Below are 26300 nucleotides of genomic sequence, written 5' to 3'. Positions count from 1 at the left end.
CCTCGACACCCGCCGCGAGGCTCCGCTTGGGGCTCCCGGAGGGGGCAGGGCCGGAGGAACCGGGAGCTGGAAGTTGAATTTAGGGCGAGTCTCTCCAAGAGGGACTCCGAAGGAGGGCGCGGGGGGTGCGCAGACCCAGCACGGGTCCCACCGCCGAGCACGAAGCCTTCCCCCAAGTGGGAAGCTCCGTCACTGCCCCGGGACCCCGAGGCGGGCGTGGTCTCGGCGCTCAGGGCGCGGCGCGGGGCGGGACCTCGCGGGCGGGACCTCGCGGGCGGGACCTCGCGGGCGGGACCTCGCGGGCGGGACCTCGCGGGCGGGACCTCGCGGGAAGGATGGCGCTGAGCGCCCGCCCCGCCCCGCCCCGCCCCCGCCTGCCGGAGCGCGCCTAAGCGCTCGGCCCACCGCCCTCCAGTCGCGGGATGCCCGCGGCGGCCCGGCCCGCTCCTCCCCGGCTCCCCGGCCCGGGGTGGCGGGCGCCCCTGACGGCCGCGGCTGCCGGCTCCGCCCCGCCCCGCGACGCCACGACCCGACGCGAGGACGCCGCCGTCGTCTTGTGCGCAGGCGCGGACTCCTGCCCCCGCGTCAGAGGGGCCCGGCGACGGCCCCACCGGCCTCCGCAGTCGGACGTGCGCGCGCAGAGGGGGCGGGGCCGAGGGGGCGGGGCGGGGCGGCGGCGGCCAATCGGCGGCGCCCGCGCTGCCAGCCGCGTCCCGCCCAGCGGGGCCGTGGGTCCCGGGGGCCTGGTCCGGCGGACGCGCGGCGGCGGCGGCGGCGGCGCCGGCTGGGAGGTGAGTGCGTGGCCCGCGGGCCCCGGGGCCCCTTGGCTCCAGCCTCCGCCTCCCGGTCCGTCCGTCCGTCCGTCCGCGCGCGCTCCGCCGGCGAAGCGTCGGGCCTCGGGGGCGGCCCGGGGCGGGAGAGCCGGGCCGGACCGCGCGGCAGCCTGGACGCCTGCGGCCCAGCGGGCGCCGGGTCGGCTCGCAGGGGGGCGTGTGGCGGGGCGGGGCGGGGCGGGGCGGGGGCGTGCGCCGCCGCGGCGGAGGGAGGGCCCGAGGGCGCTGCCCTGGAGGCGGCGCGGCGGGGGCGGCCCGCGGAGGACGGGCGTCGCCATGACCGCCGCCTCCCGGCCGGAGCTCGCAGGCCGCCGCCGTGTGTGGACTGCGGCCGCCGGCAGGTCGGCTCGTCTGCCCGCGGGCCGGGGCCGTGGTGTGAGGGCCTCGGGCTGACGGAGCCCCTGCAGCCCTTCCCCTGAGGCGGGCCTGGGGTCGGTGTCCTCCCTCCCCACCCCCACCCCCACCCCCACCCCCACCCTCCTCGGTTCTCACCTTCAGGTGGTTGCTCGGGCCCCCGGCACGTTCTCGCCACAGCCGGGCCCTCGGAGGGCAGCCCCTCCCGCCCGGAGCGGCCGGTGATCGCAGGGCCCGCCGTAGCCGCAGGTGCCGCCCCAGCATCCCCGTGGGACCGCAGGAGGGGGTAGGGCAGAGAGGCCGGCTTTCCAGGAGGGCGAAGACGAGCCCTGCCCCGGGCCTGCCGCGTCTGACGTCCAGGATCTGGCTGGAGGAGAATGGAAGCAGGACAGGCCGTGGAGACTTAGGGACCAAAATGTCCTGGGAAGGGGAAGGTGGATCTAGAGCGCGAGGCGGGGTGCATCCTGAGGAGTCAGGGAGGCCGAGGGAGAGCTGCTCCAGTAAAGCAGAAGGAGTGACCCACGGTGCTGTGTGGCGCCAGGGAAGCCAGGGAGAGCACACCTTGAGGTTGGGGAGTGACCTCTGCAGTGTCCCGAGCCGTGGAAAGATGTAGTTAAAGCGGCTCTGCCTTTGGCACTGCTGAGCTGAGGGGCTTGACGAGCAGGCCCAGGCTCAAGTCCCAGCCCAACCACTTACTGTTGTTACCTTGTTAGTTCTTCCATGAAATGGGGATGTTTTTTCTTTAAAGATTTTTAATTTATTTATTCGTGAGAGAGACACGCACAGAGAGAGAGAGAGAGAGAGAGAGGGGCAGAGACACAGGCAGAGGGAGAAGCAGGCTCCATGCAGGGAGCCCCATGTGGGACTCCATCCCCGGTCTCCAGGATCACGCCCTGGGCCAAAGGCAGGCGCCAAACCGCTGAGCCGCCGGGGCTGCCCAAAGTGGGGATGTTGATGGTGATTACAACACCTAGGCCTGGTGTACGGAAGCCAATAGCAAGTAGCTTACAAACCTCAGGTGCGGCTATTTGACATGGTTGTAGTCCCTGCAGCCTCCTGGGACCGCCAGTCTTCTGCAGAGGAGCACACTGTGGTTAGAGAGATGCAGTTACTTGCTCAAGGTAGCACAGCTCATGAAACTATTCTCATAGAGTGATGGTAACTCAAATTATGAGGTGTTTAGGGGTGCTGGAAATGGCCATGGATTGTGGACTACTTTTCCATGTGATTTTCCTCAGGGAAAGTAGTTATTTGTTTAGTTGGTTATTTTCAGAGGCAGACATGATTCTTTCAGGTTTGTTCTCAGTAGTAGCCACATGTTTTGTTTTAATTATTTGGTTTCCTGGCCAAAGAGCTAGATATTATTGTTGCTGTAAATTCTATTAAGGTTTTGAGGTACGTGTGCATAAGCAAGTTAGAAAATGACCTAGATAAACAAATTATTGCTGTCATATTTTTCATTATGCATAACTTTGACCAGTTGTGTTTATCATTGAGAGAAATCTTAGTAATTTTTTTGTGTGCAAATATTATATTATGAAGGGGCATTGGGACTACACTGTAGAAGGTCGCTAAGTGGTGTGATTTGTATCTTTACGTGAGGGAAGCTAGCTTTTGGTTATTATTAATCAGTTTACATCCTCTAGAGAACTGAAATAATCCTAATTTTTAATTCTTTCACTTCAGTGTTTGCTCAGGCATAAGTAATTCTTTTTTCTGCTTTTTAGAGTTATTTTTAGAAAAAAGAAACATGGAAAGTGGTGCAGTTCTGCTGGAATCCAAATCCTCACCGTTCAACCTTCTGCAGGAAATGCACCAACTACGCCTTCTTGGTCACCTGTGTGATGTGACTGTCAGTGTGGAGTACCAGGGCGTCCGTGAAGAGTTCATGGCCCATAAGGCCGTGCTGGCAGCCACCAGCAAGTTCTTTAAGGAGATGTTCCTTAATGAGAAGACTGTGGATGGTTCGAGGACTAATGTCTACCTAAATGAAGTGCAAGTTGTTGACTTTGCCTCATTTCTCGAGTTTGTGTACACTGCAAAGGTACAGGTTGAAGAAGACCGTGTGCAGCGAATGCTGGAAATGGCTGAGAAACTAAAATGTCTGGACTTATCGGAAACTTGTTTTCAATTGAAGAAACAGATGTTGGAGTCCGTACTTCTGGAGTTGCAGAACTTCTCGGAATCTCAGGAGGCAGAAGGGAGCAGTGGCTCCCAATCCTCTGTCGCCCCTGACCTCGGGGCAAGTCCAGCAGTGGACAGTCCACTCCCTAATGGCCTCGGGGAGTCAGATCCCTTGGCGGAGACAATCAACAATGGCATGTTGCCAGACACGCCCCCAAGGAAGTCCAAGGAGAAACTAGAGAAGAAAAAAGATGCAGTTAAGCCTCCCTACACGAAAATCAGGAGGGCCAGTGGACGGCTGGCTGGAAGGAAGGTGTTTGTGGAAATACCTAAAAAGAAGTACACAAGAAGGCTCCGGGAGCAGCAGAAAAGTGCTGAGGATGACACGGGAGACCACTGTGGCTTCCAGGACCCCAGCTCCGACACCGCGGGAGCAGAGATGGAGCCCATCACAAAACGGGAGGAGGGTGGCGCAGGGCCTGTGGCAGCACAGGTGCTGCCAGCAGCGGGCCACGAGGAGGACGATGATGAGGACGATGAGGGTGAGAAGAGGAAGAGCAACTTCAAGTGCACTATCTGTGAAAAGGCCTTTCTGTATGAGAAAAGCTTCCTGAAGCACATCCGGCACCACCACGGGGTGGCTACTGAGGTGGTCCATCGCTGTGACACGTGCGGCCAGACCTTCGCCAACCGCTGCAATCTCAAGAGCCACCAGCGCCATGTGCACAGCAGCGAGCGCCACTTCCCATGCGAGCTGTGTGGCAAGAAGTTCAAGAGGAAGAAGGATGTGAAGCGACACGTGGTGCAGGTGCACGAGGGCGGCGGCGAGCGGCACCAGTGCCAGCAGTGTGGCAAGGGTCTGAGCTCCAAGACAGCGCTGCGGCTGCACGAACGGACGCACACGGGCCACAAGCCCTATGGCTGCACTGAGTGTGATGCCAAGTTCTCGCAGCCCTCAGCGCTGAAGACCCACATGAGGTAGGGCTGCAGCCGCCCACCAGAGCCTCTGCCAGGGTGCTCTTGGCCCACCAGGAGCCAGGCATGCCGGGGATCTGGGTCATGCCAGGGTTGGGCCAGTACAGCCCGCAGACATTCCACTCTTTAATCTGTGCCCTCTAGAAGTTGGAGGACTGCTTTGGGATGTCTGTGAGGTCTCTTCCTGGGTAGAGGTGTGTCTTCCCTCAGCCTTCCTACAGGCCCCAGGCTGACAGCCAGCCCCTTTACCCATGCCCAGTGCCAGGACAGAAGCCTGGACGTGAGACCCAGGCCCCACCAGCCTTGTCTCGGCTCCAGCGGGCCAGGCTCTTCCTACCCCAGAGGAGCCTCTGGAGCTTCCGTTGCCTGCTGTGCTTTGGCTGGAGAGGCACTTGGGCTAATGACCTTCATTGCTCTCTTCCTGACTCTTCTTTTAGAACTCAGGCCTGTGATCAGCTGGGTCCCACCATCCATGAAAAGCCTCAGTGAGAGGACGTTTAGGGCTTTAGGACACTCCTCTGGTCTTGTGTTTGTTCTCAGGGCTTGGAAAGTGCCACTGGTTAGTCTAAGCTCCAGAATCAGGACAGTGTTTTCTGTTCATAACTTTGGAACTGTAGGCAGAGTACACCAGTTTTTAAATAGCTTTCCTTCCGGTGCTCACGGGTTGTGCCTGAAATCTAGACAAGCAGTCCTACTGTATTGTAGACCTGCTGTCAGGCTGGGGCGTCTTTGGGGTGGCAGCGCAGTGTTCACTGTCTTTTCACGCTGCAATCAGTTTAAAACCTTGGTGTAGGAAGTATGCAGTGAGTCGTGGTTGATGGCTGCTTCATACTAGCTGTGAAACTCATATGCTGATGCACGCTCCTCAGAAACCAGCTTTCTTCAGCATTTTGAGAGCCGTTCTTTCTGGACTGGTCATGTCATCCATCTTAGGAATGGACGGTAACGTTTTTGATCACATGGTGCTTTGTCAGCCGTAGTCCTGAGGTGTCTGTGGTCGATTACTCTGATGAGGAAGCTTTGCAAACCCCGCACAGTACTATTCAGTGGTGAAGTGAGAGAGCAGAGGCAAGTGTCTGCGGGCATGGGCCGGGCAGCGCCCCCCGCCGGGGAAGCGAGGGAGCCTACTGGCCTCCGGTGGAAACGACTTTGGGGATGGAGGTCATGGGCCTGTGTATGTCCAATTCAGCCATCCTCATTCGGTCTCTTGGAATAACCGTCTTTGCAGGCTAGAGTGGAAATTGTATTGCAAAGTGAGCTTTGAGATACATCCTAAGTTATCATCTGAATGTTGTACTTTCAGAATTCATACAGGGGAAAAACCTTTTGTCTGTGATGAATGTGGTGCAAGATTCACTCAGAACCACATGCTGATTTATCATAAAAGGTGTCACACAGGTAAATACTCAATGCTGTTGTGATTGAATGTTTTTCTAGCTGTAGAAGAAATTGCCATTTAATTTAGAAGTTGGCATCTACCAAAGTGGTGCAGGTTAAGGCCATGATACAGCTTTTCCTTCTCTTACGTGAGCCAAACCAAATAACTCAGATATGCCCATGGCTCTGTTGGGGCGTGCTTGTGGCAGTAGCCTCCGCACACTGGGCCTTAGGACTGGGCACTTGAGTCTTAAGTATCAAGGGGTATGAAACCGTTTCCACTGTACTAGCTTCAAATTCCATTTCCAGGAATCTGTCTTAAAGAAATTGTTCAAAATATGGGAGAAGCTATATACTGTCATCTACTTCTTGCTCTCCCTAATAACAGAGCATTATAAACAGCCTGATTGTCCAACCAAAGAGGAAGTGGTTCAGTAAACTGGTAAATCCATCCATTCCCGGATCCCGATGGGGCCACTCCCAGGACTCTGAATGTTATGAAAAACACCTGTGCTTGGATGTGGCCTGGGAAGTGCACAATTACAGCATACAGCTAATCCCAACTACATTGGAAACCTGCACATAAAAGACTAGATGAAAATAAATTGCTATATGATGTATTAGGTCGTGGGATTATCTCATTTCTATTTTCCAAAATTTTGTGATGTAATTGTACTAAGGGAGGGAGAAAATTTAAGTTGACTTTATTCAAATTTAGCACAGCAATCCTGAGGTTCAGAACCTTGTTGTATGAGATACAGAATCTAACTGTTGTATGCTGCTGTTATCATAGTAACCCAGTGCTTCCTTACTTGCTTGCATTTTAAGTTTGTATGTCTCAAATACTGCCATAAGAGCCTCAAGTTCAAATGCAGGTGTGGCAGAGCTGAGGCATTTAATGATTGGATTTACTGAGACTCTAAAATGAGAAATGGTGCCTAATGGAAGATGAGGGGTGGAGGTAAGATCAGGTCACACTGAAGCATTAAGTGAGAACCCATCATTTGATGAAACTATGAATGTATTCAGTTTCTGTTAAAACTGGTATTTTTATTTTGATGTTTGTAAAGTCAGGGGCATACCTCATAATCAGGTAAGTCTGATTTGTGGGATTAAAAGACTCAAACTGTACAATGTGAAATGGGAGTATTTTTCTCCTATTCTGATTGGAGTTGCTGTCCCAGACCAGCCATGCATACGTATCCCTGTAAACTCCCTCTCCTCTCAAGGGGGACTTTTGTCTTGATAACGTGCAGGAGTACTGCTTTGAAAAATTCAACAATTCCCCCAAACAAGTTGTAAGATTAATTTCTTGTTTGGAATGAGTACGTTTCCAAAATGTGGGCTGACTGAACAATCTAATTCTAGGCTGGTGGGATCCTTGTTGGGATTCCCAAGGATTTTTCATGAACTTTCAGCAAGTAGCAGGCATCTTACATGAATAGATGTTTTATGACAGTTTTAACTAAAAGATGTAACATGCTTCCCAGTATAGCACTTCTGAGTTCGTATGTGCTCTAGGGCATGGGCCTACTCTTCTAGCGTTCCGGTGCCTCTGTCATTTCTAACTTTCTGTTTCATCGTTTCATGTAGGTGAAAGACCTTTTATGTGTGAAACATGTGGCAAGAGTTTTGCTTCTAAGGAGTATTTAAAACATCACAATAGAATCCATACTGGATCCAAACCCTTTAAATGTGAAGTTTGTTTCAGGACTTTTGCCCAGCGGAATTCGCTCTATCAGCATATTAAAGTCCACACAGGTATGGCTGGAATGTCGCCAGGGAAGGGAGTTCAGTGTGGCAAGGATAATATCCCAAAAGTTTTAGTTCTACTAGAAAATTATTTGGAATTTAGAATCGTGTGTCATAATAACATTTTTTAATTTCTGAGTTTCTAGTTTCTGGTTTCAGAAACTGAAACGGTATGAATGTTTGCATGTGGTTGTGGATATGTGGATATTTCAGTATTTTCAGATTGGAATTTGGGCTGATGGTCTGTCTATACATATATACGCACATGCAAATTCACTTATTATGGGACTTGGAATTTTATATTACATTACTGTGGGAAACAGGTGAATTTTTGTAGATGTGATACCAGCTTTTGGCTTTGGTCCTTTTTGGGTGTAGCTATAACCTCCTGGTATTGTAGGGATAGATTTGTACCCATCAATCGACTCTTGAGTTGTTCCCAGTGTAGCCTTCCTGCAGCTGCTTCCCAGTGCTCTCCCAGCAGCGTGATTCCAGGGTATCAGAATTCCATAAAGTAGGCTGGAAAGATCACCCAGTGGCTTGCTTCTCTTCCCATCTCAGGGGAACGTCCTTATTGCTGTGACCAGTGTGGTAAGCAGTTCACCCAGCTCAATGCTCTCCAGCGTCACCATCGCATCCACACGGGGGAGAAGCCATTCATGTGTAATGCATGTGGGCGGACGTTCACTGACAAGTCCACTCTCAGGCGGCATACCTCGGTAAGCAGAAGCAGTAGTGTGGCTTTGGAATGACAAATTGCTGGTCCCCAGGTACACATAACTCTAGACAGAAATGCTGGCCATCGGAACACCTGGGTGGCTCAGTGGTTGAGTGTCTGCCTTTGGCTCAGCAGGGCGTGATCCCAGGGTCCTGGGATTGAGCTCCTTGCAGGGAGCCTGCTTCTCCCTCTGCCTCTGTCTCTGCCTCTCTCTGTGTCTAATGAATAAATACATAAAATTAAAAAAAAAATGCTGGCTCTCATTCTGTACGGTGGTTATAGAAGACAGTGGGTCTTTCCTTTTCAGGTTTTTTATGCAAGGGTATACACTCACAGTGTGAACACAGAACCACGTCTGGGTCCTAGAGGCACAATCTATAATAAGTGCTTCTTAATGGTGACAGTGGTGGTAGAGGTTTGGCCATTAGTGAAAGGGTATTTTGCTACAGTAGAAACTAAATTTAAGTTGAAAAGAAACCATTGTTTTAAAAGATGTACTTATTCAGAGATACGCTGTGACTTATGTTTTGTGTTTGATTCGTAGATACATGATAAGAATACTCCATGGAAGTCTTTCCTTGTCATTGTAGATGGCTCACCCAAGAATGATGACACGCACAAGACTGAGCAGCCGGATGAAGAATATACGCCACCCAAACTTTCGGATAAATTGCTGTCTTTTGCAGAAAATGGCCATTTTCACAACCTAGGCACAGTCCAAGGCAGCATACCTACAGTGCACGAGAACGATTCTGCAGATACAGCCTGCAAGTCAGACCGTTGCATGGGGTCTCAGGACACGTTGCTGGCCACTACCATCAGTGAGCTTAGCGAGCTGACTCCACAGACAGACCCGATGCCCACACAGCTTCACTCGCTGACCAACATGGAATGAGCGCTTACTTACCTGCCAGGCAGATGCTACGCTGCATCTCAGCATGGGTGATTGCTGTACGTGGATTAACACCAGGGGCCAAGATCTGTCTGTGGACAGAGTGGACAAGAATACCTTGTGCACATTTTCCTGAATCTCTGCTAACTTGCACGTCTTTCTCAAAGCGTTTTTATAGCTTCCCCTTAAAAATCCCAGTCCGCATGATCTCAGCTACACTTGATCAACAAACAAGGCAGTTATTAACATGACCTCACTGAATCCTGGTGCAGGTCAGATGTGAAACCGTAACGCATGTCTTGACGTGTATGAAGTTTGGGCAACTACGTAATTGTAGAATACAGAGCCCTGGCCCAGTTACTGTTAGCAATCTCCCTGGTCACAGCCTGCCTTACCCTTCCGTGTGGGTTTATTTCCCTGATACTTTTAAGCTATTTTTCTGCCAAGCTGAAGTAAAACTGGGACCATGTATTTCAGCTCTTTCCTCTTGAACTGAAGCAAGTCCGATTCGCTCTGGGGACCTTGAGTTGGATTGAAGAAATGGATGGTTGCATTTATTCCCCTTCGCCTCCTGTCTGTAGGCACTGAAACAGGAGTGACAGATTCGAACACTTGAAAATGGCTTAGTCTTCACAGCTAGGAAGCTGGCCATAGAATCACTGCTGAAATGAAGTGTGGCTGTTGGGTTTCATTCCTAAAGTCTGATTAGGTACAAGCTGTCCTACCAAAGATTCTAGCAGCAAATGGTGTCGTAGTTTTTGCAGAGATATGAAAAGTGAAGCAAGAGGTTTTGAACACTCAAAACACTGTGGAGTCCTTTTACTCACCAGTAGCAGTGGGGTGATCTGACAAATCTTAGAACACAGTGTTAGCTTTTTTGGCTGGGTTTTCCTGACTTTGTGATTTTCAAAAACCCAGAATTTCTCATCTACGCATCAGGAGCTTGAAACGGGCAAGTAATTTCCACATATCTATTTCCTTGGAAACATGAGCATGTAAGCGGAAGGGAACTCCTCTTTGATGATGCCTTAAGAGCGGATTGTGAAGAACCATTGACTGTCTCCAGTGCTCCTGTGGCTGGCCCCTGCTGGCATTCTGCTTAAAATGAATTTGCAGTGTAGTTCCGCTGTATTTGCTAAGCCTGATTCTTGCTTCCAGTGGCTCGGGTGTGTTGCCGCATGCTAAGTGCTTTGACTCACATGTAACCCTCAACACATTAAAGAGAGAACCGTGAAGAATTCTTTTGTTCACTAGTTGCTATTTTTCTTACGTTTTAATTTATTAAACTTGCTGTGAAAAGACATTCACTTTCTAAGAGGAACGTACTTTATCCAGAGGTCCAGGATGAAGATGCAGCTGCACTATGTCAGAAACTAATGTGGGAAGGCTTTTCCTTCAATACTTATTTTCTAACTCGTAACATGTTACATTAATAGTAAAGCCACTCTAAGATGTTTTAGGTGCTGATGACATGTTTCACACTTGCTCTTGAAGATGACAGTACTGAATTTTCAACCATGATAGCATACTCTGGTTGTGTTTACAGAAGAACAACAGAACTGTCACACAACCATTTCACTCTTCGTGAGAGAATGAGCCTGCCCAGCTAGCTGATGTACTGTTTCATGGAGTAAAGTCATCTTAATGAGAAGGAATTTAAATAGATTATTTTGTTACCTACTCAAAGAATTTGTCTTGAATTTGTTTCTTTAGAAATTCTACGAAAAATCATTTAATGTGTTAATAAATGTTTGCTTTCTAAAAAGTTTCTCCAGTCTAAAGTTTTCTTCTGTTAGAATTGAGGCTTGGTAGAAATAAGATTCTTAATTGGAGCAAGTATAATTTTTTGTTTCATGGGTAGTGAAATTTAAAATCAGGATCTATAGCCTTGGGATTGTTTACATAACTACTTGGACTGCATCTTGACTGTAGATGGGAAAGCCTGCTGGTGAGGGACGCGGGCCTCTGCCTGCTGGGGTAGTAAGCCGCATAGGCTCAGTGCCACGCTGGCCGCCTAGAGGCCTCTTCAGTGTGATGGGACAGTCTCCACGGGCCTGTCTCCAACTAGACCCATTTTTCTGTCCCTCCCAGGAAGGTGAGGCTACCCCTGAGAGCAGAGAAATGCAAAAACCCCGAAGACCCAGCACAGAGGGAGTTGTGGGTGTGTAGCAATTTCTCATAATCCAAGTCCAGCCTTGCTGAGAGAAAGCAAGGCTCTCCACCCTGAGTATGCAGATCCCAGAGTATGATCAGGGTGCCCGGGGTGTGGGGGCTGTTCCTCCCAGAGCATCATGAAAGGCGACTGAGGGGGTGATTTAGTGCCTTCCAAATGTCTTGTGGGAAATGCTCTTGGCACAAACTCCACTCAGCTACCTTTGGTTTTACCAAAATTTGTTGTACAGAATTTGAAAAAGAAAGCCATGTGGTGGTGGTTATGGGTGGGAAAGACAATCATACTAATTGACTTTAATAGAAATGTGGTTTTGCTGTAGGTGATAATCCAAACCAACTAATTTGAGTGTAATTCTAACCTGTTGATTTTTCTTTTTTTTTTTAAGATTTTAAAGAGAACACAAATGGGGTGAGGAGCAGAGGGAGAGGGAGACTCCCCGCTGAATAGGGAGCCCAATGCAGGACTCCATCCTGGGACCTGAGCTGAAGGCAGACGCTTAACCAACTGAGCCACCGAGGCACCCTAGACCTGTTAAAATTTTATACCTTGCCACACCAGGGACATTTTTTTGAGACCAAATGAGTGCTTGTCTATTTAACTTGATAGGTGTTCATGTTACTTGAAATAACCAGTATTATTTTGGTGGGGAGTATGGGGCCTGGGACACTCATGCAAACGGCCATGTATTCACTTGTACCAAGGTGGCTGCATATAACTGAGCCCCAGAAACCACCCACTTACCTCTGCCAGTCTATATAGGGACCTTTACTGTGGCTGGCAAAACCCGGTTTTTAAACCACTATGATGGCTTCCATTAGGAAAGAATTCTGGGAAAAGACATTTGAATGTGAATTAAACTAGAATGATCAACTTCTCAGAATGCCTACCTTGTCTACCACTCACTTTTTAAGATTTGCTTTGAATTATCTTTAAGCTGTTGTGAATATAGTTATGGACTTGACCACTGTTCTCGGAGGGGAGGAGCTGGCCTTCACTAGCCCCGGCCCCAAACTGCATCCTCTTCCTTCCCAGGGGCTCATGTCATCCTGTACAGACATGTGCAAAATGACAGGTACACCCACATTGCAAACAGATCTAGGGGCTTCAGGGTTCTCACCTCCCCCACCCAACAATCTTTTAGGAACCCACCTCACTGCACTTGGCAGGTGACTGGCCTAAGGGATGCTAGTGAGTCCTTGCCAAGGGTGGCCAGAAGGGACTGCCCCTAGAGGCTGGAAGCAGGCCTTCCTCATAAACTTTGCTGGCAGAAGTGCTACAGTGCCCAGAATCCCCACCAAGGGATGGAGGTTGTGACGCAGCCAAATGCACGTCTGGATGGATATTCAGAGAGCCTGGAGAATGTCAACGTCCACTGCCTTAACTAACTGCAACAACTTCAAGGAAAGGAAAATACTTTTGATTTGTGTAAATTTGCGTAGGAAAGACCCATCAAAATAGGGTTCATAATTTCCACTTTATTTTCTGTACAGGGTGACATAAAACATACTCTTTCTGCTAAGGGAGAGTGATCATCACGTGGTTAGTTTTCATAACATAATCCTCCACCGAGAGCACAAGGGAGGACACCCCGCAGAGCCCGACACAGCACTTGGCAGGCGGAAGCCTGCCCTTGGCCACAGCTCACACTGCAGGCAGGTGGGACGCAGGCGGCATGCTGTGCTGCCAGGTCCTCTAAAGGAAGCCATGAGGATTTGCATTTGGACATTTTAAATGCACATTATCAGAAGAAACAATAAATGCACACACCTTGGTTACAGGGATGTCACCACACATGGTCACAACTGTGCAAAAATACTGTTCTCAAATCATTAAATAAAAAAGGAACTCACACAAGCTATAAAAATGTTGCCACAAAAAGCAAAACTTTCCTGTAAGAAATTTTAACTGACTTTGACTATGAACTAACCCCAGATCTGCTAAAAGTACAAGAACCGGAACATAAATAGTCATTACATTTTATTCATAAAGAACATTCTGTAACTCCTGAAACCTAAGAGTCCTGGTACTACCCTATGTTGATAGGACCTTTCCTTCTCATTTTTCTCTTCTGGCAGTTCTGTTCTAGCCATTACAATTATTTTTACTCTTTTCATGTAAACTATTAAAAAAAAAGAAAAATCCTTAACTCAGCCACTGATCCCAGTGTTTATGTCAATACAAGCAGGCAACTCTCCAAATGACGTAACAAAATGGTACCAGTCCTGTTTTTACAAACCACTCCTCTTTCTCAGACAGGGCTGATGGGACCACAATGAAAGTCTGAGGAATTGCCTGAAGAGAACTCATTTGGCTCTCATTTTATGTGGTCAGACCAGAAGGTCCTTTTAACAAGTGAAAACAAACATTGCACACTAAGGATGAAACAAGCGTGCTGGCAGGCTAGGATTTAAACACTCTCCAGATGGGACAGACTTACAACCTGAGGACACAGGCTATGAAGGTACTCTCCATACTTCACTTTCATGAAAGTGCACTTGGCGGGTTGTGGAACAGATTAGGCAAAGGAACTCACTTTCTGCTCTAATCATTTCTTCCTAAGAGATTCTGACAGGAAGTGGGGAAGTACCAAACGGACTGCATTCCAAATTGTACCGTGACAGCTAGCTTTCTCCTAACTCCCAGACCTCTGAAGGAATGGCAGGACACTCACCAGATCCCAGCACCCAAGGCCAGAGTGGTATTTTGGCCCACTCTGATATTGCTGACCTTTTCCAGCAGGCTACATTGGCACATGACCCCACAGCACACCAGAGGGACAATCTCCCTACCAGGCCTCAGCTGGCCCTTTCCAGCCACTTTATTACTTTCTCCGTTGTCTCAGCCCAATCTGCTCACTATCCCCACACTCACTATCCTCCACACTCAGCCCTTATCCTGGCTGGCCACACCCTCTACTTCTGACCAACAAAAGCCTACCAATCCCAACGGAGGAACATCCAAAAATGAAAACACACCCTTCAAATGCCAGTTTCCATCTGACCTAACATGGAAAAATTCATTATCTGTCTTTAATGACAGCAGCATAACTTAGACCCAACAAGCTAGGTCTGGCAACAAATGCATGACCATGTCTAGAGCAGTGTCAGCATGTAAGTTCGTAAATTAACAGAGTATGTTATGTAAATCAAAATGACACAACTGAATTCAAACATACAAGCCAAAACAAACCCATTAGCCGAGAGCAAAGTCAAACTTCCTCAGAAGCTAGTTGCCTTTCTTCTCCAACTGGACACACGGTAAACCTCTGTCCTATATTTACCCCTTTTAGTATATGGGTAAAATCAATGACCCATTCTGTCTGCGGCCAGGAGGAGGACTCACACGGCAGTGGCACAGCAGGCACCGTCTCAATGTGGGTAAGTGCATGAACATGAAAGTAAACAAAAGGGACATGCAGTCACATCACTTTTATGTGAATATAAAGAAAGGGTTCCACCCCAACTAAAAGTGGAAACTCTCCAGGAAAAGGAGAAATTCTGTTTCATATGGATTTCATGTGTGTGAAGGAGTACACATCCATCAGACTCATCCTAACATCTGCCCACACACATCAGCAAGCCCTGCCAGGAAGCTCCCTGTTCTCACAACATTAAGCAAGTGATGCTGGCAGACCCCGGCTGTTCTGAACTTTCGCATGCACGTCCGCATACACAACAATATAAAAAGCAAACAAACAGGTCACTAGCACCATCAAAAGAATCACGATAACAACAAAATAAACCAGTTCTGGTAAGTGAAATCATTAAAACTCATTCCTAACAATCACCCTGAACTAAACCCATATACTTAGAGAAAACATCCAGGTGCAAATTTATTTTCCATAAATGGAAAATATGCAAAGCATCTATTACAACAATTAGTAGGATGGGTACTCCAGTCCCAGAAAATGACAAAAATATGTGACCAAGTTAAACACAGGCTCTGCAAATATGAAAATAACAAGAATAAGAGTCTGAAGTAATTATCTCAAAACTCTGTAATGTTTCTGGGGACTCTGACAAGCATGAAATAGCCCATCACACCCACATTGTGCACAGGAGCTTCCCAGCCATCCGTTTTCACAAAGACACAAACACAGGGAGCTTAAACACACAGATGGTTTGGCTCATGTGCAAGAGAATTAAGCCATTAAATGGGCATCCCATAAAGATCATGTGGCCCTAACATGAACTAAAGAGGAGTCAGCTGCATGCCACAAAGACACAAATGTTCACTTTAGGTCCCCATCTCCTTCTCCATCCCCTTGGATGGACTTTTTGATACGAAGCAACATGGTTGTGAGCCACTGATCCAAGCGAGATATTGAATCAAATTCCTTCACCTAGTTGAAAAAAAAAAAAAAAAACAAGAATTAGTCCATGGAAATAAAACACAAAGAAACAACACCCCAAGCTGTTTAAACATTTCTAGTGCTAATCCCTCCAACTGTCTTCATTTAAATCATTCATTCCAGTTTAAAACTTTCTTCATTAAAATGGTTTGTTTTGGGACACCTGGATGGCTCAGCGGTTGAGTGCCTGCCTTCGGCCTAGGGAGTAATCCTGGAGTCCTGGGCTTGAGTCCCACATCAGGCTCCCTGCATGGAGCCTGCTTCTCTCTCTGTGTCTCCGGCCTCTCTGTCTCATGAATAAATAAATAAAATCTTATAAAATAAAATAAAATATAAAATAAAATAATAAAATAAAATAAATAAAATAAAATAAAATGGTTTGTTTTGTGACTATTTTGATGGAGCTAGTGACAAGTTCCTGTTCTTTTAAACCACTCCAATGCTAACATGCTGAGCTCCTAACCACCTTTATAATTGGACCTTTATACTTAATGTGATAAAGGAAATGAGAGGCTGTATAAGGGAACATGAAACATTACGGTGCAGAGACAGAATGTGTGATAGTGGAATCCCTTTAACTCATTTCAATGCGTTACCAAAGAATGATATTTGAATAGGATGTGAATAGTTTGGTAGCGAAAGTCAAAGGGGGGAAACATTCCTTTCCACTACTGCTTCAAAGCCATGATGAATAATGGAGGATACTGAGTAATCGCCTGATTCTAAACATAAGATGGCAAATAGGGGAAAACAAAACTAACGAATATAAAAAAGTCTTCCACATTTCTTCCACATTTCTTTTATTCCAAGAATATAGCAAACTGTTTTTATATGTTAAGTTGCATTTAACTGATTTTACTTTACACTTATTTACGGATCAAATTATTTTCAAAAGAAAACATTCAAACAGCAAATTGTACAGTATGTAATATTCTCTCTCAAACTTGTTTTTCAGTTAAATTCATCATGGCTATAGAACTAAATAATTGTAAAGGTTTGTGGGATATATAAAATATGGCTTTTGGGAAAATAAAGCTTAGGTATACTAGAAAAATGTTCAAATAAATGTTCAGCACTCATACAATGAAAAGATGTTTCTGTAATTTAAATTTTAATGAATGCACTATATCCCGAATGCATAACTTACTGCTTCAGTATAAGCTTCACTGTTCTGTTCTTCGTGAGCTTCTAGAAGTTTCTGGTAGCATAAGTATGGACAAATTAGTTTGTTACGCTAAAAAGTTTCAGCTACAAATAGATACTTTAAATCCAGAAATAGCCTTAGTATCACAATAACTAACACTGCTAAACACCTTCTAGAATAGAGAAAGTACTCAAATATAAGCCACGAGTTACCCCAAGTCAGGGACCTAGTTTTTGTGCTAACATTTCTGAGCTGCTTGGTTTAGAACACAGTGCTTATGTCCTTGACTCTGTTGGCATCTAAGACCTATTACACAAAAGCAGGAGAGTACCAGTGCTCCTCAGAGAGTCAGAGCTTCACTTTAGGCCCAATCCCACCTTACAGCAAAGGATTTTTTCTTCTTCAAAGCTGTGATGTTACTTACTTTCAATAACTTACATTCTCTTGAATCAGTAAATGCTGGAAACATTTCCTCATATTTCTCAAGAGCAAGCTGAAAGAGAAAAGTTAGTTGTTAGTATTTCACTCACTAAATCAGGACATAAAGCCCCCTTTTTTTTTATAATCTCTTTTTTTTTTTTTAATTTTTATTTATTTATGATAGTCACAGAGAGAGAGAGAGGCAGAGATACAGGCAGAGGGAGAAGCAGGCTCCATGCACTGGGAGCCCGACGTGGGATTCGATCCCGGGTCTCCAGAATCGCGCCCTGGGCCAAAGGCAGGCGCCAAACCACTGCGCCACCCAGGGATCCCCATAAAGCCCTTTTTATCTGAATATCTTACTACAGTAAGATTTATCTGCAGCCTATTTAAATATAGAAGTATGCTATTAAACTCAACATCAAAATCGACAGGAAACTATTCAATTTGAATTACCAACTTCAGTTAAGAATAAATTTTCAAACCAATTTTTCTGAATTAGGTTGCTGTAGAGAAGATAATGTGGACCAAATCTAATTTGTAAAAACTCATAGACCAGATGTCTGTTTCCATCCACTACATAGAGAAGCTCTTCCTTAATGCTGTCCGGATCCCACGTAAATCCCAGTGAGAGCTCTGCTCGAGGCTTGGAGGGAAGGACACCTTTCCCTCAGCAACTTTACTTCCACTCTCCCAGCCACAGACGTGATGAAAGCAAGGCTGCCCAAGTCCTTGCCTCCTGTCTTCCTACTTGATTTTGGAGTTTGAAACAAAGGATGTTATTCTACTTTGTCTCCCTCTTTGTTCCCTCTTTTCTTTTCTCTTTTTCCCTTTCCTTTCCCTTTTCCTTTCTTTTCTTTTCTTTTTTTTTTCTTTTCTCTTCTTTTCTTTTCTTTTCTCCTTCCTTCCTCCTTCCTCCCTCCCTCCCTCCCTTCCTTCCTCCCTCCCTCCTTTCCTTCCTCCCTTCCTTCCTTCCTTCTTTTTCTTTCTTTTCTTAGATTTATCTATTTGAGAGCGAGAGCATGAGCAGGAGGGGCAGAGGGAGAGGATCTCCAGCAGACTCCCCGCTAAGTATGGAGCCTGACACAGGGCTCAATCTCAGGACCCTGAGCTGAAACTAAGAGTCCGATGCTTAACCAACTGTGCCATCCAGGTGCCCCTGCCCCCTAATTTCAGTAAAGCAAAACTACTGAAGGGAATACAGCTACCATTTCGGCAGCTGTTTCAAGATTACAGCTAGGATGCACAGCATAGTGTTACTGTTAGTATTATTATTAATGCACACAGTTTGGTCTTGCTTATAACCAGTATCACCCAACAAAGTATATCATGAATGACAGAGGACTGAGGCCTGTTCTCATGAGTAAAGTGCTGCCACACTCCTTACCTTGGCATTCAGCTCATCTACTATGAAGTGACAGAGGGCTGCTTTAAAAAAGTAGTCCTTTGCACTGTACTTCAACAAAGGATTATCCATGGTGTTTGCCCCAACCTAGGCACAGAAAGCAGAATTAGATTTCAAAGGTTTGCCTTCTTATAGTAGGCAAACTGATCCTTGTCTGTCCTTTAGAAAATATTTGTGTATCTTACATCAGTTTAGCTATCAATCTATCCTTTAAACTCAGTATCATAGACTTACAACATCAAGAAAGGAGATCTTAAGCTGAATGAAAAACAACTACCAACAGATGACAGCTCCGAAGTGACAGAAATGTTAAGATTACAGAACAATGATTTTAAAGGAGCCCTCATAAAAATGCTCCAACAAGCAATTATAAAAATGCTTAAAACTGAAGAAAAAACAAAGCATCAACAAAGAAATTTCCAGCATGAAAACCCAGTAAGATATGAAAAAGAAACAAATGGACATTTCAGATGTTATTTATTTGAGAGAAAGAGAGAACAAGCAAGGGGAGAGGAAGAGGCAGAAGCAGAAGCAGAAGCAGACTCTCTGCTGAGCAGGGAGGCCAACTTGGGATTCAATCCCAGGACCCAGAGATCATTGCCTGAGCCGAGGGCAGATGCTTAACCAACTGAGCCACCCAGCTGCCCCACAAATGGAAACTTCAAAACTAAAAAACACAATAATAAAAAACCCCACAATAATCAGCATAAAAAGTAGATGGGTTCAATAGAACAACAGGCAGGAGAGAGGAAAGATTCAGTCGTCACTGATGACAGAACTTTAGAAATTACTCAGTCTGAATAACAGAGGCGACAATAGACTGAAAACAACAGCAGCAGCAGCAACAACAAATGAACAGACAGCATGAAGGACCTATATAACTGTAAAATAAGGTCTAACATTCAAGTTGTCTAAGACCTGGGAGGGGAAGACAGAGAGAAGGGCTGAAAATGTACTTGAAGAAATAATGGCTGAAGACTTCCTAAATTTGTCAAGAAAGATAACCTATAGATTCAAGAAGTTTAGTGAAACCTAAGCAAAGATACCCAGGTCAAGCCACATAAACTTCTGAAAAACTTAAGTTAAGGAAAAAACTTTAAAGTGGCCAGGAAAAAAATGGTACTTTACCTACAGGAGGAAAACAACTTGAATGACAGTAGACTTCTCATCAGAAGCCATTGAGGTCCTAAGTGATGCATTTTTCATAAATGCTAATAGAGAATAATCGTCAACCTAGAGCTATATACCCTAGGAAAATAAGCTTCAGAAATGAAGGATATCAAAACACTCCCAGATAAAGGAACATACAGAATTTGTCACCAGTGAAATCTGCCCTAAAAGAATGGCAAAGGAATGTTCTCTAAATGGAAAGGAAATAATGAAAGAAGTAATCTTGGATCATCAGGAGAAAGAAAGAATACAATAAGCAAAACATGGGTAAACACAATGGGCTTTTTCTCCTTGTGTTTTCTACATTATGTTGGAAGACTGAAATTAAAATTTATCATAGATGTGGTTCTCAAAGTATGTAGAGAAAACAATTATATACTGAATGAGGAGGACAAAGGGGCATAAAGTAGACTTCTATATTTCACTCAAAACAATAAAATAACACATCAGCTTGTGATAAATCATGTACTAGTTACACCCAGAGCAACTAAAAACAGCTAGTCAAAGACACTTACTTGAAAACAGTACAGATAATCAAGCAACCCACTATATAAGGCAGGAAAAAGAAAACAGAAAAATAAAAAAACAAAACAAACAGAAAACAATAAATAAAACAGCAGACTTAAGCCTTAATATATCAATAATTACATTAAATGTGAATGTTCTAAATACACCAATTAAGAGACAGAGATTGGGAGAATGGATTTAAAAAAATCATGACACAGAGCTATATGCTGTCCATAAGAAACTCACTTCAATTACAGTGATATAGGCAGGTTCAAAGAAAAAGGATGGGAAAAGATATGTCATATAAATATTAATCAAAAAGAAGCAAAAGAAGCTGTACTAATATCAGATAAAGTAGACTTCAGAAAAGAGAGAACTAATAGAGATAGTGGGGGATGTTATAAAATGATAAAAGTGCCAACTCACCAAAAAGACATGGCAATCCTAAATATGTATGCAGTAAACAACTGAGCTGCAAAATATGTGAAGCAAAGAATGATAACGAGAGACAAATCCACTCCAGTCTCAACAATGGATATAGATAGAAAATCAGTAAGTAATACAGAACTCAATAATGCAGTCAACCAAGATCTAATTCACACTACAGAACATGTCACCAAGCAACGGCAGACCCACAGAACAAATGCCATGTCAGGCCATATTCTGGGCCATAAAATAACTATAAAAAATTGCTAAGAATTGAAATCGCACAGAGTATGTTCTCCAGCCATGATGGAATCAAACCAGAAATCAACAACAGAAAGATAAACAGGAAAATCTCCAAACACTTGGTAGTTAACCAAAGCACATCTAAATAACTCACAGAAATCAATAAATACAATGAAATAAATAAAATAACAAAATAGTGAGACATAGTCAAAGCCGTGTTTAGAGGGGAACTGATAGCACTAAACATGCATATACAACAGAGGAAAATCCATAAGCTCAGTTTCTGTCTCAATTCTCTAAAAAAAGAAGTGTAAAATAAATCTAAAGAAAGAAGGATGAAATAATATTAGAAATCAATGAAACCAAAAACAGGAAAACAGAAAAAAATCATTGAATTCTACCTAATGTTTAAAGAATGAACACCAATTGTTCATGAATTCTTCCAATGAGAAGGGATTACCTCCCAACTCATTCCATAAACCCAATATTGCCTTGCTATCAAAACCAAAGATCTACAAGAAAATTAAATATCCTTAAAAAGAAAATTAAATATAAATATCCTTATGACTACAGACTGAAAATCCTCCACAAAATACTAGCAAACAAACTGTGACTTATAAAAAGGACTACACATCATGACTATACAATACAGGATTAATTTTCTCCAAAGTGAGGTCTTGTCTTTGTCTGTGGCTCCTGGGGTGGCGGGGGCGGGGCAGGGGCCATGGTGGTCATCTCTAAGCTTGGAATATCCTGCCTGAAAGAGTGTTTTTGTTTACCTGGGTGTCTCTGACAACGTGCTTCAGCTCAACCTATGGAGGGACTAGAGAATAAGATCAGCTATGTCTGTGACTGAGACATAAAAATTCTAGAAACCCAGTACAGGTGAACTTCTTCCCCTGTTGGCAATATTCCATGCATATTTTCATCACACATCATTGTTTGGAGAAATAAGTGCTATCTGTACAACTCCACTGGAAGGACAAAAGGAAGTTCTACTGGATCCTGCCCCAAGCACCCCTTCCTTTTGCTGATTTTAATCTGTATTCTTTGGTATAATAAACTATAACTGTGGTTTAACAGCTTTCACGGAGTCCTGTGAGTGCTTCTAGAGAATTATCAAACCAGAAGGTGCTCTTGAAGATCCCCAAACTTCACAATAATCAAGAAGGATTTATCTCAGGAATGTAAGGTTGGCTCAAATATGAAAATCAATCAATGAAATACCACATATTAATAAAGAACAAAAACCATACGATCATCTCAACAGGTGCAGAGAGAAGTACTTGACAAAACCCAATATGCTTTTAGGATAAAAACACTTAATAAAGGAAGAGAAGGGTATTCCCTCAAACTGATAAAGCGTATCCACAGAAGACCTAAGGCTAACATTCTATTTAATGAGGAAAAACTGAAAGCTTTCTAAGATGTGAACAAGACAAGGATATGTGCTCTTGCTACTTCTATTTACCACTGTTCTAGAAGGTCTGGTCAGGGCAAATAACAAGTAAATGAAATAAAAAAGATCCAAATTGGAGAAGTTTAGCTATCTGCAGATGACACAATTACATGATTTTGTACAAAATCTTAAGGCATCAAAAAAACCCAAAAAAACAAACAAAAACCCCCAAACCCATTCTAGCTAATTTCAGCAAGGTTGTCGTGTATAAAACTAGCAATTAACAAACTGAAGAGGAAAGTGAGAAAACTCCATTTACCACAGCATCAAAAAGAACAAAATACTTAGGAGTATATTTAACCAAAGAAGTGCAAGGCATACACACTAAAACTTTAACATATTACTGAACAAAATTAGAAAGATCTAAATAAATGCAAAGGCACCCTCAGTTCACAGTTTGGAAGACTTAACAATGTTAAGATGTCAACACTTTCCAAACTAGTGTATGGATTCAATAGAATTCCCATCAAATTCCAGCTGGCTTCTTAGCACAGACTGACAAATTGATCCTAAAATCCATATGAAGATGAAGATGAAGAGTCCCAGAATAGCCAAACAATCTTGAAAAAAAAAAAAGATCAAAGTTGGAAGACTCATAGTGACTGATTTCAAAACAAAGCTACATAATTAAAACAGTGCGATACTGGCATAAAGACAGACATGTAAGACAAATGGGACAGAACAGAGGGTCAAACAGATTATCAATTTCCATTGAGGGGGCCAAGGATAGTGTATTCAACAAAAAGCGCTGGGAAAACTGTATAGCAACAAGCAAAAGAGTGAAGTTGGATCCTTACCTAACACTGTATACAAAAATTAACTCAAAATGAATCAAAGACCTAAACCTAAGAGCTACAACTATAAAACTCATTTAAGATTTCATGTTAAAGGGTATCAATAACAGAATAAAAAAGCAACCCACATAATGGGAGAAAATATGTACAAATTATATATTTGATAAGGGATGAATAAATTATTTAAAATGAGTTAACATATAAACATAAATAAAATATGAATATCTAAATAAGAATTTCCAAATTCTTAGAAACAAGAATTTCTAAAATCCAATAATAAAAAACACTCAACTCAAAAACGGGTAAAGAAATTAAACCAACATTTCTCCAATGAAGATATACAAATGGCTAATGAGTACATGAAAAGGATCTCAACATACTAACCATGAGGGCAATCAGATGTAACAGAAATCAAAACCACAATGAGTATCACTCCATGCTCATTAGTATTATCAAAAAACAAAACCAAAAACAAATCAGAAAACAGAAAGTACTGATGAGGATGTGGAGCAACTGGAGCCCCTGCACAACACTGGTGGGAATGTGAAATGCAGCTGCTGTAGGAGTCTGGCGGTTTCTCAAATAGTTAACAAGAGACTTGCCAAATAAACCAGTAATCCCTATCCTAGATATATAACCAAGACAATGGCAAGCCTCCTCTCCTAAAACCATGAACACAAGTGTTCAGAGCAGCATTATTCATAATAGTTCAAAAGTTAAGAAACCTCAAATGAGGTTTCAACAGGTAAACAAACTGTGGAATATTACTTAGCTATGAAAAGAAATGAAGTATCATTACATGCTAAAACAAAAACGAACCTTGAGAAAACTATGCTACGTGAAAGGAGCCAGTCACAAAAGGCCACCTATCCTAGAAAGCCCAGAATAAACAAAACCATTGAGACAGAAAGTAGACAGTGGTTTCCAGAGACTCGGAGGAGGGGGGGAATAGGATGTCTTTTGGTGGATGTCTTGGAATTAGGTTCTTGGGAAGGTTACACAATTTTGTAAATATACTAAAATCCACTGTTGTATTCTTAAGATATAGATATATAGGTATAGATATGTATCTCCCCTGATAAAAAGTAAAATTAAATAAAAAGTTTAATTAAAAAAAAAAGATTCAGAGTGACTTCTGCTAGAAGTTGGCAAGCAGCCTCACCTGCTCGTAGATCTCGATGGCTTTCTGGTACTGCTCCAGCTGGGCAGCATACGCTGCCACTTTGAGCAGACACTTGTTAGCCGAACTGAAATCAAGAACCAGAGCAGAGTGAATAACAATCCAACAGAAAAATGAAAAGGTATCCCATTACATCTTCATTTGGTATAGCCCAATATGCTCATAAAGATTTGTCTCTTATTGCACATAACAAAACTCATTTAATTTTATTAAAAAAAAAAGCACTTGCCTGTTGGATTCTTCCCCTTTGTAATAATCAGCTGATTGTTCATAATGTGCGATGGCCTGAAATACACACACATGTTTTATTCAAACTACTTCTCTGAAGATCTGTATTTAAGAACTACATTTGCAGAGGTATTATTTTTACAGATAAACCTATTTCCACAGCACACCTTTCACAACTTGGCCTCCTTCCTTTGGGGAAAACCAGAAGCATGCACATCCAGAAGCTTGATGGCAGAATACTGACCATCCATCGGAATCTCTTCCTCTCTTCCCTGGGAGCAAAGGCCCAGCTATACCTCCCCCAGCCCCCACTGTAATTCTAGGCAGCTGTGACCTGCTATTTGCAACCGAACGTAAAGAGGCATGCTCTGGGCCTCTCCAGACTTGGCCCATCCATCTGACTGTGTATCTCATTCCAGGCCTCTTCCCTTCCCAGGAGCCACAATGGTAATGACCAAGTCTGGAGCAACAGCAGCAGCCACAAACTGAAGATGGCACAACTGCTCTCCACCTGGTTCCTAAGAAACTACAAAGGGCAGAATGTACTTCAACCACCAAGCACCCACTGCTGCCAAACCAGAATATAAGTGTCTCTACACTGGATGGTTACATGAATATGATGGCATACAAAGCCCTATTGCATTTTAGATCTACAGGTAGCTACAGCAGCACAGACTTTACTCATAAATACCTTAAATGTCATCTAGAATAAGGGTGCTGCCTTCAGTTTAAAATGTGTGGTGCTGAATTAACAGTCAAGTGAAGAGAAAACAAGTTGCAGGCTGGAAAGCCTTGGTCATGTTGTGGCATAAGATACAGTGAAATCAAGCATACAACAGCTCAGAAGGCAGAACACAGTCCTACTGTAGCCAGAAACTCCACGGGAAGAAGCTCTATGCAAAGAGACAGATGACAGTGTGTATTGCTGTTTTCAGCAATGTTTTGTGAGAGAACAACTCTGGAAACAATCAGCTTGTTTTTTGTAGGCAATTATAAAAGGAATAGGCAAAGTGATAGGGCCTCATAAGACTAGAGAGCTCAATGGCTTCTATCCCTCAAATGACAAAAGATAAGTCTGAACATTTTAAATTAGGGATTCAACACACTTTTCTGTAATAGCCTAGATTATAAATATTTTAGGGTTAGTGAACTATGTGATCTGTTGCAATAACTTATTAATTCTTCTGTAGTGCCACAAAAGTGGTGTGTCTATGTTCCAAAAATTTATTTATAGACAATGAAACTTCAACTTCACATGATTTTTGTGTCATGAACTGCTGTTTTTCCTAACAGTGATTAAAAAAGGTAAAACCTATTCTTAACTTATGGATGTACATAAACAGGTGGTGGGTCTGCCTTAAATTTCAAGGTTTTCCCAGTAAGTCCTTAAGAGGAAACTAAGCATTATGCAAACATCAGACTACAGGTGCTCCCTTCCCACTAAGCCCATAGATTCAAGGAAGTCCTATGTAAGACCTTAAGAGAGGGGCACAAAGATAAGAAAACAATAAATAAAACAGGCCAAGGAACTATGCTAAAGACAAAGAACACTTTGGCTGTGGTTCTTTAGAGCTGACTGGAAACAAACAAATCTGGCCATAGAGCCTCAGCCCCCACTTTCTGCAGGTACTACTAGTGTAATGACCAAGACCAACAATGACTTGGTTTACAAAATTTGTTTACCTCTGAGGCCTCAGGCTGGAAGGGGCCACAGCTAACGTTAGCCATATCTGGGCTGCAGGGCACTATGGGCAGTGCGTGAAAAATCGATACTT

General features: G+C 44.2%; 2 protein-coding genes across 11 annotated transcripts in view; one reads left to right on the top strand and one right to left on the bottom strand.

Annotated features, from left to right (window-relative positions):
- The first annotated feature begins 711 nt into the window (after positions 1-711).
- GZF1 (GDNF inducible zinc finger protein 1) lies at positions 712-10794 on the top strand. 4 transcript variants are annotated; one of them, XM_038571411.1, is made up of 6 exons: positions 712-791; positions 2915-4289; positions 5590-5684; positions 7257-7424; positions 7977-8134; positions 8678-10794. In XM_038571411.1, exons 2-6 carry the CDS (start codon positions 2938-2940, stop codon positions 9026-9028), a joined length of 2124 nt encoding a protein of 707 aa, XP_038427339.1. In that variant the 5' UTR covers positions 712-791; positions 2915-2937; the 3' UTR covers positions 9029-10794. The 4 variants fall into 4 exon arrangements, with proteins under 4 accessions (XP_038427339.1, XP_038427340.1, XP_038427341.1 ...); XM_038571412.1 differs by lacking the exon at positions 712-791 and adding an exon at positions 1143-1264; XM_038571413.1 differs by lacking the exon at positions 712-791 and adding an exon at positions 2014-2308 and having other exon boundaries at positions 8724-10794.
- A 1859-nt stretch (positions 10795-12653) lies between these two features.
- NAPB (NSF attachment protein beta) overlaps positions 12654-26300 on the bottom strand; it is a 40993-nt gene continuing 27346 nt past the window's right edge. For 5 of the 7 annotated variants that reach the window (XM_038571403.1, XM_038571408.1, XM_038571405.1 and 2 more), the window contains 6 exons: positions 24527-24582; positions 24280-24364; positions 18501-18605; positions 17118-17186; positions 16697-16747; positions 12654-15540 (listed from right to left, as the gene is read on the bottom strand). In XM_038571403.1, the coding sequence (XP_038427331.1) occupies positions 15430-15540; positions 16697-16747; positions 17118-17186; positions 18501-18605; positions 24280-24364; positions 24527-24582 (477 nt within the window). In that variant the 3' untranslated portion in view covers positions 12654-15429. The remainder of the gene's footprint in view (positions 15541-16696; positions 16748-17117; positions 17187-18500; positions 18606-24279; positions 24365-24526; positions 24583-26300) is intronic. The other 2 variants (XM_038571404.1, XM_038571407.1) reach the window with 2 other exon arrangements.

The sequence above is a fragment of the Canis lupus genome, chromosome 24, assembly GCF_011100685.1.
Source record: "Canis lupus familiaris isolate Mischka breed German Shepherd chromosome 24, alternate assembly UU_Cfam_GSD_1.0, whole genome shotgun sequence".
Lineage (NCBI taxonomy): Eukaryota > Metazoa > Chordata > Mammalia > Carnivora > Canidae > Canis > Canis lupus.
This window is presented reverse-complemented; position numbering and strand designations above follow the sequence as displayed.